We start from the raw sequence: 12582 nt of genomic DNA, 5'->3' as shown, positions 1-12582 counted from the left end.
TGGAGGGAAGCTTTAGTACTATAGAAATAATTAGGAAAATGGCTACAATACAAGGAACTAAAATATGGATAGTTAGAGTTGTAGATCTTAAGATTTACTTTGGTCTTTCCAAAAAAGGAAAAGTAGCAAAGACACTAAACTTGGGTAACTGCCAGTTGGTCCAAGGAGTGCGAATTTTGTATGCTGGTAATACCCATTAAGGTTTTTTTAGTTATTTGAATGCTAGATAAATAGTAAAATAAACAAGTGTCTCAATTAACAAAGTTTCAACTGAATTTAATACATTTTTATTTATTATATGCTTCCGCTAGATTATACTATGTCATAATGAAATGTGTATGAAGTAAAAAATTCAAAATACAAAGGCGCTATACCTGTACCCTGGTAATGTAGATCATATACTATATATTTTACTTTATATCCCTTAGAGTCCTGAGATAATATGTTTTGCTGAATTGAAGTTGTTTGATGGAGTATATTTTGAAATATCCTAACAGTAAATTTTGCTATAAAATTGCATTAATATTAATTCATACTTCTGAATAAAACCAGCACTGCATAAGTGTAGTGAGTTTTGAGATTTAGGAATGTAGTTACAGACTGAGGCAGTCATGGTAGGACTGACAGTTTGATGCATTAAAACTTTGGAAATAGGTATAGACCAAAATGTGGGAAAAAAAGTGATTAATATGGGACTGCTTAAGTCAAACTGAAGACAACCAGTACATTTTAGAGGAATCTGATGAGAAGAAGTTAGCCTAACAGCCTGAGAAATTCAATGCTAATAGATTGTGTAGTTAATGTGTTATGTTAATGATAACTTTTATATTATTGCATTCTATATTTTTAGAAAAACTGAAGGGAAAGTAAAGGAAAAGGCTGTTGCAGAAATTTTTCTGCACATTTCTTCATAAAGAAGCTTATAGGAGTTTCCATACTGGAATCCTTCTTTACAGTGTCCATGCTGGAGGATCACTCTCAAGCTAAAGTGGTACTAGAAATGTGTTTTGGACAAAATGACACAAACAGTAAGACTGTTGAGACTGCTTGATATTTATCCATCTTTTTTTGTACCTGATTGTGTCTCATTAAAGCATGTAAGCATGTGTATAACCTCAGTGTTTATCTACATTAGTGCTTAAAGCTGTTTTGACAACCATAGTAAGGCAGATGGTAAATATATAGCTTCATAATTATTTTTTCTTTATAGCTTTATAGTTATTTTGAAGAAAAAAAATCTTATGGATGATGCAGGAGCTTCTAGCCCAGTAGCAGAACAAGTGAGCCCACAGGTGTTATGTTGGGGAAGAGCTAACGCATGTGTATTGTGGAAGAAAGTCGTGCTTTGCAAGCCTAGCAGAGTTCCTTGAAGTAATTGCTGAGTATGAGGATAACAAAAAGCTTTTGATGAGGCTCTTCATTTAAGCTTTTTATCAGAACTTGACTGCTTTGGGCTAGGCTTGTTTTGTGGATGGATGAATGAAAGAAGTGAGAGCTGGTGATCAATTTATTCAGAACAGAGAGATCAGTAATGGATTCTTAACAGGTCTGTCCCATTTCACAGTCGTAAGTGATTAAAATGGTGAATAATGATTAATTAATGATGCTAGATTAGTAAAAATCAAAGCTATAGCAAATCACAGAAGAAATTAATATTCGTTGGTGTACAAGTGATTAAAAGTAGTAGGTGAAATTCAGCATTGATGAATGTTGAGTGAGTGCATGGGAGAAAAACCTCTCATCTTTATGTACTTGTGGTGTTCAATGTTGAACTAGGTTTGATTTATAGTACCCAGTTTTGTGAAAGAATCAGTTTAGTACACAGTGACTATAAAAATTAACCAGATATTTCAGTTAATAACTTAAAATTTAATGAAGAGCAGAACAGGAAACATTGTACTCTGTTGTGAACTTAGGGTGTGCTCACAACTTAAATACTATTTGCAGTTTCCTCTCCAATTCAAAAAGTATATAGTAGAAATTAAAAAGCACTGGAGGATGGTGGTGGTGGTAATTGGAATAGCTCTCATACAAGGATAATTGGAAGAGAGATGACTGGGGGAAAATGATGGAAGTGTGTAAAGCTGTGTCTTGGGCAGGTGAGTAAAGAGTCATTGTTCCTTTTGTGACTGAAGAATGGCAAGCTCAAAATGAGGTACACTTTCACATAGCCCGTAGGTGGTGGCATTCATATCTATATGGTGCTGTAAATGCAAGAGACTTTTAGTTTTACAGATACAGAAAATGTTTAGACAAAATCACTGAAGGAAATTCTGGCTAGAGCTGTTAATTATGACAGTGCCATTTCTGGCTCACAAATAGACCAGAGCAGTACTACCATATGCTGGACTTGTTCATATCCTCTTTCCTAGACAGCCTTATCGTCATCTCCAGAGGCAGTATATGCGTCCAGACTGACCTTTGATTTTATTCCATATAGCTATTCTTTTGAAACTTGTAAGTGCGGTGTAGTAATGAACGAAATGTGGAAATCCTGGTTTCGTATGGAAGAGCTGCCTGCACATTGTAATGCCTCCCTAGTATGCCTCTCTTTAATTTCAGGATAAAATGAGGTATCTTAAATAGATTATGAAACTGTTGATGATTTCATTAAACAAATGTGACACTGACAAGACTGTATCAGACGATGAAACTATTTGAGTGAAGGACTTTAGAAAGGAATTTTTTTCCTCTGTTCTTTTTTAATCACTTCTGAAATACTGTTACCATGTAACATGTAAGACGAAGTCATACGTTTGCTTTTATAAACCAATTTATATTGGTAATCTAATTTAACTATTAACATAAAAGGAAAATGTCTGTGTAGACCTCAAAGCGAAACAGGAAAATTGCTCTGTAATGACAGAATAAGGTAGAACTTAGCATTAACTGAAAATACCTGTAAGCTACAATACATGTTTCTAAGAAGTATGGGATGTGCTATATTTAAAGAAGATACATACTAAAAATATATTGAAGCCATCCAAGTGGTGAAAAAAATCCATCATAAAAATGAGGCCATCTTATTTTAATAAAATGTATTAAACTATTAGATGTATCATTGCCTATTATGATGATATAGTATCCTATTTCTTTAAGAGGAGGAGGGTATGGCTACTATAGGTCTTGAAGGAAAGATGTTCCTTCCTTTTTGTGTTAGGAAAAAAGTCAGATGGCAGATAGAAAGGTTGAGCAAGATGGAAACAAGAAAGCTGAGATGAGTTATCTCTGCAGCCATCAGCAATCATGATCGTGTCTCCTTTCATTTGGCCTTTACCATTTTTCTCCTAACCGTTATTGCTAAAACTGTGTAGTATATTCCCATCTCTGTGACCTGTGAGCTTGTGTGTTCCTCCTCCCTGTTTGTTCACTAGTGATACCACTTAAAGTAGCCATGCTTCTGTGTTTCCCTTCGTACTGGAACAGCTTGTAGTGTTTGCAAGTTCCTCTGATTTAGCTAATATAAGTGAAATAAAAAAGCTATTCCATTTTTATGTTGTACACTAGGTATCCTAAATGTTTTACCTCCATTATTCAGAATTCTCTAAAATTACCTTAAGCTTAGTCTTGTGTTTGCAGTCCACCATTAAAATAATACCATACTATTTTTTCTTCAGAAACATACTTCAGCTGAAGAAATTAATGATTTTGAGAGTTAAGGATTTACAAATCTCTTAATTATTATAGGGACCCCACCCCACCCCTCCTTTTTTTTTTTTTTTTTTTTTTTTTTTTTAAATGAATGTTTGGAACCAGGATAGTTTCTTCTCTCGATACTGTAGCAAAGGGGAGCTGATTATTGAAGAGCCTTTTAAATAAGCAGCTCTTGGCATGCAGCTTCCTTAGATGTTTGCATGATTTTGAAATGTGATTTGAAATGAATGCGAGGTCAATAGCTTGAATCTGTATTTCAAAGGGGTTTTTTTGTTAAGTGTTTTACTTAAAAGAGTTCATATCTAAGCTCTGACAGGCAATGTTTTCCTGGTGAATTCTGAATTAAAGAGTATTGAAATTTGCTTTTGCCTGTTAAAAGTGAATTTGTGTACTACTTTTAATCTTTATTTTAGAGCTATTAAAAAGAAACACAACAAAATGCCCAACATGCCTGACAGACCAATGAAACCATGACACTTTCTGTACTTCTTGCTTTTTTTGGCGTAGGCTTATATTTTAATATTTTGAAAGAAAAAGTATGATACAAAAGTAAGATTGATGTTAAAAGTTTGTAAATATTCCCATTTGTCCTACGTTGTTGTATTCAGTGTTTAAATTAATCTCCCCTCCTCTAAAGAAAAGGACTGATTTCTGGCTTTTGAGGCAAACCCTGAAATGAAGCAGGTAATTGCACTGTCCCAGAGCAAACCAGGATTTTGAGAATTTTGTTGTGCTTCTGCTTGATGTGTGGAAAAGTTTTCTGTGTTAGCTGTGACCCTGGACAAATTGATTGACTCAAAAGGTTTGAAGGCTTAAGGGCAAAGTGGACCCCAAACTTTGGCAATTCATCACCATCACTCATCTGCTTTTAAAAATCCCTGGATGTGACCTAGCAGCCTGGTGGATGTGCTTTGCCTACTGCTTCTCAGAGCATGGGGCTCAATGCACAGAGCACTTTGTACTGCTGTACAAGCAGTCATCATGGTTTCTCTGTTGAATTTAACACAGAATTGAAGTTCTTTAGTGGATTTCCTGGATATTTACTATGTATCTTTGAAAAAGTGTCTTTTAGTAGGTTACAAAGTATTTCTCACTAAGTGGCTCTTACCCTGCATAGCTTTATTTCTACATCTGGCTTGAGTCCAAATTGTTGTTGGCCTCTGATTTATGTTACTGACCCATTAAATGTTTTTTCATTGCCATTTGCTTTCCTTTTTCATCATAAGTGTAAGTCCAAAATGCTGATCCTTTGATACACTCAAGATGCAAAACCTGACTTTATTTAAGTGCTGTGAAAATACTGTGAAGCTTTTCTTGATTGTTATCATTTTCCTTGTAACATCTCTTAGTTCAAACTAAGCCACTGTATGGAGAGGTAACTTAAAACAGTAATGTTTTTATGAACTAAAAAATTTAATAACATCCAGCCTTTAAAGTAATTCTGATTATACTTGCAGTTTTACTTCCTTACCCTTGTTTTCAAATTCTAGCATGATTTTACTGCTTATTCTCATTACATCTGAAGTAAGTAACTTCTATCTCATGTACTTCAAAAGTGAGGACTGCAAGCCTATAAATAATTTTGACTTTGATAGCATTTGATTTTTTTATAGCTTAAAATCCCCTATAGACTAAGGGGTAGAAAATAGGTTTGAATTTGAAGTGAGGGATCAAAGACTAATTTTTTGATCTATATTAAGTGTGTTCTCTAATATATATTCCTGGAAAATAATCTTTGAAAAATCTTATATTCTAGCTTTTCTTTAGGCATAGTTACTTGATGGATGTAGTGGTCAAAGACTGATGGATTAGCTTTCAATCCTGTATTGCATAATTTTATAAAAGCTGAAAACAGTCAAAATAAGTCGAATCAGATCTGAACTGATCAGATCAAAGATATGTCTGGTCTAGTATCTCACTCCCAACAGGTCAGTAACAGATAGCATAGACATGTAGGTACGAATCCGACATGTAAATAGCAGTACTTCCCTGGCATGCTTTGTTAACCTCCATAAATTTGTATTTTATGACTTTTCTCTCTATTTTTTCCGTTGTCACTTAAACATTACCTAGTTGAGAAAGAAGACACCATAATGGTATTTGATTCTTCATGATATAATTCCCTAGAATACTTGATCATTTTTCATCAGATACCATATCTGTGGTTTTCAACCAAAATATGTAGTTTAGTTTTTCTCTGAGAAGATGCAATCCAGTGAAGAATCATGTGTACCTGTTGTAAAATTTAGACTTAAACTTTAAGTTTGGAAGTTTATGGCACTTAACAAGACTTTATAACTATCTTCTTCTTTGTTGTTGTTGTATTTTTCTGTTGTTTCTTCGGTGGTTTTTGTTTTGGTTTGGTTTTGTTCATAGGGATGTATTCCATGGTAGTAATGCCAGATGGGCTCGTGTCTGTTTGTTCCTAGATTTAAGTTAGAATGTATAAAGCCAATATCTTGTTCATGAAAATTCCCTCTGAATTCAATGAATAAAATGTGGCAGCTGACTCTTGGAATTAAATTACCATCATCATCCTATTTGCCAGTGGCCACTTAATGTTCAAGTGCCTACTGTGTGACACGTTGTGACTTTTTAACATTATTGAACTTCATTAGAACTGCTATTTGTTCTTTTTGTATTTTGAAAACACATTTTTTTCATGTAAATGTGAAGCTAATTAAGGTAATTAATAATTAATAGAAGTATATTTGTTTGGGGATTGATGGAAATTAAGTTTTGAATAAGAGTCCAGTGGAAGTGGAGGAATAACAGCTGTTTCATGTAACTGCTAGCTGAATCACTAAATAATAAATGTGAATGGTTTCATTTGTATAGAAAATTGATAGGGACAACTGTTTTTATCTTGTCTCTTCAATTAGCAACATGTGTAATTATTTTTCCAAACACTTAATTTTGCTTGGTTTTTTTTTTCAGGATGGATTAGATGCTTTGGTATATGACTTGGATTTTCCTGCCTTAAGAAAAAACAAAAACATTGATAACTTCTTAAACAGGTGTAAGTATTTAATGTTTCAGTTACTAAATAACAAAAGACTACAAATACCAGCAAAAATATAAAATAAAAGCGGTTCTAGCTTTTTGAAAGGCAACTAGGGATTTGGGGTGCATTAAGGTTTTGGGTGCAAGTTGTTTTAAGAGTCTGACTATTTATTTATTTCCTAGTGAGAACTGGCAGCTACCTATACAAATCTAATCCCCAGCAATTGAATGTCCAACTTTGTTGCCACTGTAAATGGCATTGTTTTCAGAGGCACAAAGCCTTTTAAGAGAAAGGCGTGTTATCTTTGTTCTTGGCAACCTTCTGGATTCCCATAACGTGCATTGTGATTTCATGTACTAATATATCATAAGCAATTAACGGTAAAATGACATTACATGTATACAGTGTCAAGAAATTGTATTAAAAATTTGTTCACTGACAAACTGGAGCCTGTGTTTTGAGGACTTTTTTTTAGTATAAAAGGTCTCTTCATTATCCCATGAAATTCTTATACTGCACAGCTGCCATATTTACTTGTGCATGCAGCTGATGTGTCTGCAGAATTCTCTGTATTTACTCTATATTTTTCCACTACCAGATTTCCTGCATGTTCTACTCGGTAATAACATTTTAAATCAATAAAGTTGATTTTTTTTTTTAACAGAAGTCACAGTTATGTAGTTTTTGTAATTAAAAAAAAAAAAAAAAAGGCTTTAAGAGTCAAGTCTTTTCTAAAGATTGCCAAACAGACAAATTCTGGAAATCATGGCAGAGATGTTTGCTGGTTTGAGATTTGCTTCTGCCTGTGGACTGAATGGGCAAGCTTTGAAATTAAACTAATGTTGATAGATTTTTACAGGCTTAAGCATCTCAAATGTTGTAATAAATGGCCTTTGTGGCAAATACAAAATAATTTGACTAAAGTAATTTTTGTCTTTGCTTCGTTGAAATGTATTTTTTTCTTTCTGTTTCCAAGTTGTTTTCAAATAGTTTACTTCGTGCAACTGTAAGCAATGATAGTGAATTTGTGGGGTTTATTTTATATAATTCCCCATTTGTGGGAATATATGAGTCCACTAGATCTAGTTGATAGCTCGCTTGCACATAAGCTGGTTGCTGAAGGGCCTAAGTTAAAATGTTCTATTTAACTTTTCACAGTTCAAACTATATTTGATATCATACACGGAGTTACATGCACATTTTGTATACTCAGTTATTTACATAGGAGGTGTGGTGAAACTCTTGGAGAAAAGAGAAGTTGTATTAGGCAAAGGAAATACTCATTGCAACAGATAATTTGAATGTAATTTTTATGAATAGTGAAATCATTAGTGAGTCTCAAAAGAACTTCACTTTTGCAGTTGGGGCTGAGTGAAGGAAAAGAAAACTTACATTTACAGTCTGATAATGAATATCTTGTAGGTGTAAATTATATACTGTGTAAGATGTGACCTGACGTAATATGAAGGTGAACAGACCGTTTCACTTCAAACTTTATTTCACTTCAGACTGCCTTTAGAACACCCATATTGCTGTGTTTGCTGAAATATGAAAGCGAGTAGTGGCCTTAGAGGGAACTGTGAAGTCTAGTTTGTCTCAAATTTCTATTTTAAAAAAATAAATAAATAGACATGTAAGAACATTTTCGTGTTTGTTTTAGTTCTAATAGAAAACTGTTTAAAATTAGCTGTCCAAACTGTTTGTACCATTATTCTAGAACTTTAAAATAAATTTCTAGATTGCAGATAAAATAGGAGTTTGCTTTCTTTGTTTTATAGAGTGATTGCTCTATGAGTGAGTCCTTACCCCCTCTTATTTTTCTCTGGTTTACACTGTGTATTTGTGGAGCCTCCAAAATCTGCTTCTACTGCCTAAGGCTGTGAGGGTTATTTTTGCAAATGTAGAACCTTATTAATTTTCTACCATATAGAATTAAAAGAATAAAGAAATCAATATTGAAGATGGTTGAAAGCCCGACTTTGCAGCAGGGACTCAGTTTATTTCAAGATAGCATCTAAGCTTATAATCAAACTTCAGGTCAAATTGGAGAATGTGGTCATTTGCCATGGGAGCTACCCCACCTGTTCATACAGTGTGAGCTGGCTGGGTCTTCCACTGTTAGTGGGAGATAAGGAGCTGCCTATTTAAATATGTTGCAGCCTGTCCTGGTTTCAGCTGGGATGTAGTTAACTGTCTTCCTAGTAGCTGGTACAGTGCTATGTTTTGAGTTCAGTATGTGAAGAATGTTGATAACACTGATGTTTTCAGTTGTTGCTCAGTAGTGTTTAGACTACAGTCAAGGATTTTTCAGCTTCTCATGCCCAGCCAGGGCACCTGACCCAAACTGGCCAACAGTGTATTCCATACCATGTGACGTCCCATCTAGTTTAGGAACTGGGAAGGGGGGGGCAGGGATTTGCCGCTCGAGGACTGGCTGGGGGTCGGTCGGCGGGTGGTGAGCAATTGCCCTGCACATCATTTGTACATTCCAATCCTTTTATTACTACTGTTGTCATTTTATTAGTGTTATCATTATCATTATTAGTCTCTTCTTTTCTGTTCTATTAAATCGTTCTTATCTCAACCCAGGAGTTTTACTTCTTTTCCTGATTTTCTCCCCCATCCCACTGGATGGGGGGGAGTGAGTGAGCGGCTGTGTGGTGCTTAGTTGCTGGCTGGGGGTAAACCACGACACAGCCTGATAAACCTTATTTAACAGATCTTAGCATACGGAGGTCAAATTTCCAACACTTGTTCCTGTAACATATTGTCTGAAGATAATCAAGTGTTAGTACATCTCTCAAGCAGTAAATTGCAATTTGCAACTGCTCACAAGCCTGTTTTACATTATTTAAAAATCCTTAGTTTAGATTGCTCTTCAGATGTGTTTTCCTTAATTCTGTTTTGGCCATAGGTGAGGCTTGTGATTGAAAACTGTTTAAAAGATTCATATTGTGCCTAGCTTTCTTTTGCACCAATGTCAAGATTTTTCATTCAGAAGTGGTGGACCTCCTGTTGTGAGATTACTAGGCAGTAAGTTAACAATAACTAGAAAATTGTTGTCATAAGAATTGCTGCGTTTTAGTTCCATGCAGTCCTACTCATCTTCCACTATAGGTCAGTTTTCACCAGGGGAAAGAAGGCAATGCATTATTTTTTTAAATTACTGAATATTTTGATCCTTGTGTGAAATAATTTGTCAGAATTTACAATTTTAATATACATTATTGAAATCAGCTAGTGGTATGCTGCATTGTAAAGGGATGGCTTTACATTAGACGGTAATGCCACAGAGTATTTATTCAAACAAAGCTGTATTTGTTCCTGTTGCGGTAATAAAGTCTTACGAATTCTAATTGTACATATGCTGCTTTTGTTTTAGATAATGGCCAGCGTAGGTAGAAATCTAATGGTAATTTTCTGTTGTCTGCCTCATCATTTTTTTTTTTTAAATATGAACTTAAAAAAGACATTTCTCCTCCTTTCTCTTCCTCTGTCCTTTCTAAACTTTGCTTTTAGGCCTAAAATATTATTTTTGAAAATAAAATATCGTTGCATAATTTATTTTATTAGAAGCATATCTGTTTTAGTAGATGTTCCTTGCTTTTCGGAATACTGAAGCATGAAGCTTTTCCATGCAATCTCATGCCAGTGTTGACCCACGTGGATTAAAATAGACTGTTTTAATCTTTGACCAAATTTGGAATTAGAATATCTGCCCACTGGGAGTTTGTAAATTATTGTAGTTTATAGAATGACAGGTTTATATAAATAATTGCAATGATTCCCACTGCATGTTTTAAATTAAAATCTACTTTTTTTGAGTATTAGGAATAATAAAACTGCAGAAAACTGAAAGCTCATTTTTTTAAAAGATAGTTTCTTCAAGTGTCTCATGTGTGTACTTTATGATACTTTCTCAGATTTATTGCATATTTATCCAGAAATAATCTTTTTATACTGATCAGCTTACAAGCAAGTTCATGCTGGATATGAAATTTTTACGTAGCTTTTTTTGCAGGTGTTTATTCTTAAAGAAATTCCCACATTAAGATCTCCAGTAATTTGATTGTACAGTAGAGTAATTGCATTATGTTTATGTCAGGTTTTGATTACTATGGTAATGACAATGAGATCATGCATTCTGCAGAGAGGTTTCCAGTAGGAAGGTAGGTTCAAAAGGAAGACCTCTCTTTAAGCAGCACATCTTCCAATAACTATGAAAAATTGAAATGACATTAATGTGTTTAATTAAATTGATTATATATGAAATGTGAATTTTGTTTTATGTAGATAAAGACACGGTAAATAAAATGAGAGATCTGCGCATGAAAGCTGAAGATTATGAAGTGGTGAAGGTGATCGGTAGAGGGGCATTTGGGGAGGTTCAGTTGGTAAGTTATGTTTCTATTTGTACATTTGAATGTATTTGGTAGTATTTGCTTGTGTCTGTTTCCAAATACAGTGTTCAGAAGATGCAGTCATATAATATTAAAGCCTTTAGCTTGGTGAAATTTTGTTTCTTTTTATCCCATGGAGATGTTTTTGGGAATGTCATATTTAAGTACTCTCAAAGTGCAAAAGTACTTGTTTTGCATTGTAGTCATGCTTCTCTATTAAAATAAAATGGAATGTGTATTCCTCATAATCCAGAAAATTAGCCTTTGCCACTGTATACATAGACACTTGAACAAATCTTCAGGACTGGAAGAATTTCTGCCAGTTCAGGGACTACACCAGATTTTTGTGGACATAGTTAATCACAGATGAGAGATGTTGTGTGTTGTTTGTGATAATTAGCAACCAGGCTTGTTCATCCTGCTTTATTAAACTGAGAACTGGTGGGAGAAACTAAAAGTATGGCAGCAAGTATACATGTCTGCTAATGAACTCTGGAAAATGCTTATAGTTTTAACTTTATGGTATTTATATTTGTCCTTTTAAAGACACATACCTACAAATTACAAAGCAACTGTTATGCCTATGGACTTCTATGTTGAATAGTTCTAGCAAGTATTTTAAGAGCAATGCATATACTGTCAGATAGTGGAATGTAATTATTCTGTAGACCTACAGCATATAATTCTTTAAAAAAATGTGAAAAGTCTAAAATTTGTTAAATATTGATGCAGGAAAAGTAATATATTCAGTGGTGTTCTTCATATGTTAATATGGCAAACTAATGTGTTCTGTGTCACATTTGTCTTCATAGGTAAGGCATAAATCCTCAAGGAGAGTGTATGCTATGAAGCTTCTGAGTAAATTTGAGATGATAAAAAGATCAGATTCTGCATTCTTCTGGGAAGAAAGGGATATTATGGCTTTTGCTAACAGTCCTTGGGTTGTTCAGGTATAGTGATATTCTTTTTAAAATATTGTCATTATAGAATAGTTTTGTTACAACACTGCATGACCTGGAATTACATGTTTCCATTTTTAGCTTTTCAAAGTCCCTTTTTAGTTGTATTGGTCTGTTAGGGAAATACATTGTTAACATTAGGAATGGTGCATACAACAAATAGCAGATACTGCACTTGCTTCAAAACTATATTTTGTTACAACATTTACAAGATAAGCTATTCTGTTTATTATTAAAACTCTTTGCCAGATATATATTGGTGAGCCTGCTCTGTAGTAATTCTTTGAGGCATCTAGTATACCAGAAAGATACGCTTAAAACACAGCTTTTGTATATTCTAATTTCTGTGTGTATATTTGACGGCAAATTACGCCCACTCTGGTTATTTTTTCCTCAGTTCAGTGTTACTGACAATTTTTTGGGAGGCATTGCTGCCTTTGAAGTTATAAGGAGCACGTCTGAAGCAATCATCATGCATTGTGTGTGCACATGTTAACTTGTTCATTTAAACTGTTCTTACCCTAAAGTGTGTAAATTCTTTTGTTACATTAGAATTAAACAAAAT

At 34.1% G+C, this 12582-nt stretch overlaps 1 protein-coding gene across 1 annotated transcript in view; it reads left to right on the top strand.

The window, feature by feature from the left end:
* Nucleotides 1-12582, top strand: part of ROCK1 (Rho-associated, coiled-coil containing protein kinase 1) — a 94536-nt gene that overhangs the window by 24980 nt on the left and 56974 nt on the right. The window contains exons 2-4 of the mRNA XM_010574309.1: nucleotides 6592-6673; nucleotides 10952-11052; nucleotides 11871-12008. Of these exons, the coding sequence (XP_010572611.1) occupies nucleotides 6592-6673; nucleotides 10952-11052; nucleotides 11871-12008 (321 nt within the window). The remainder of the gene's footprint in view (nucleotides 1-6591; nucleotides 6674-10951; nucleotides 11053-11870; nucleotides 12009-12582) is intronic.

This window comes from Haliaeetus leucocephalus, unplaced genomic scaffold, assembly GCF_000737465.1.
Source record: "Haliaeetus leucocephalus isolate CR32 unplaced genomic scaffold, Haliaeetus_leucocephalus-4.0 Scaffold428, whole genome shotgun sequence".
Classification (NCBI taxonomy): domain Eukaryota; kingdom Metazoa; phylum Chordata; class Aves; order Accipitriformes; family Accipitridae; genus Haliaeetus; species Haliaeetus leucocephalus.
The sequence above is the reverse complement of the archived record's forward strand: the minus strand, read 5'-3'. Positions and strand labels throughout refer to the sequence as shown.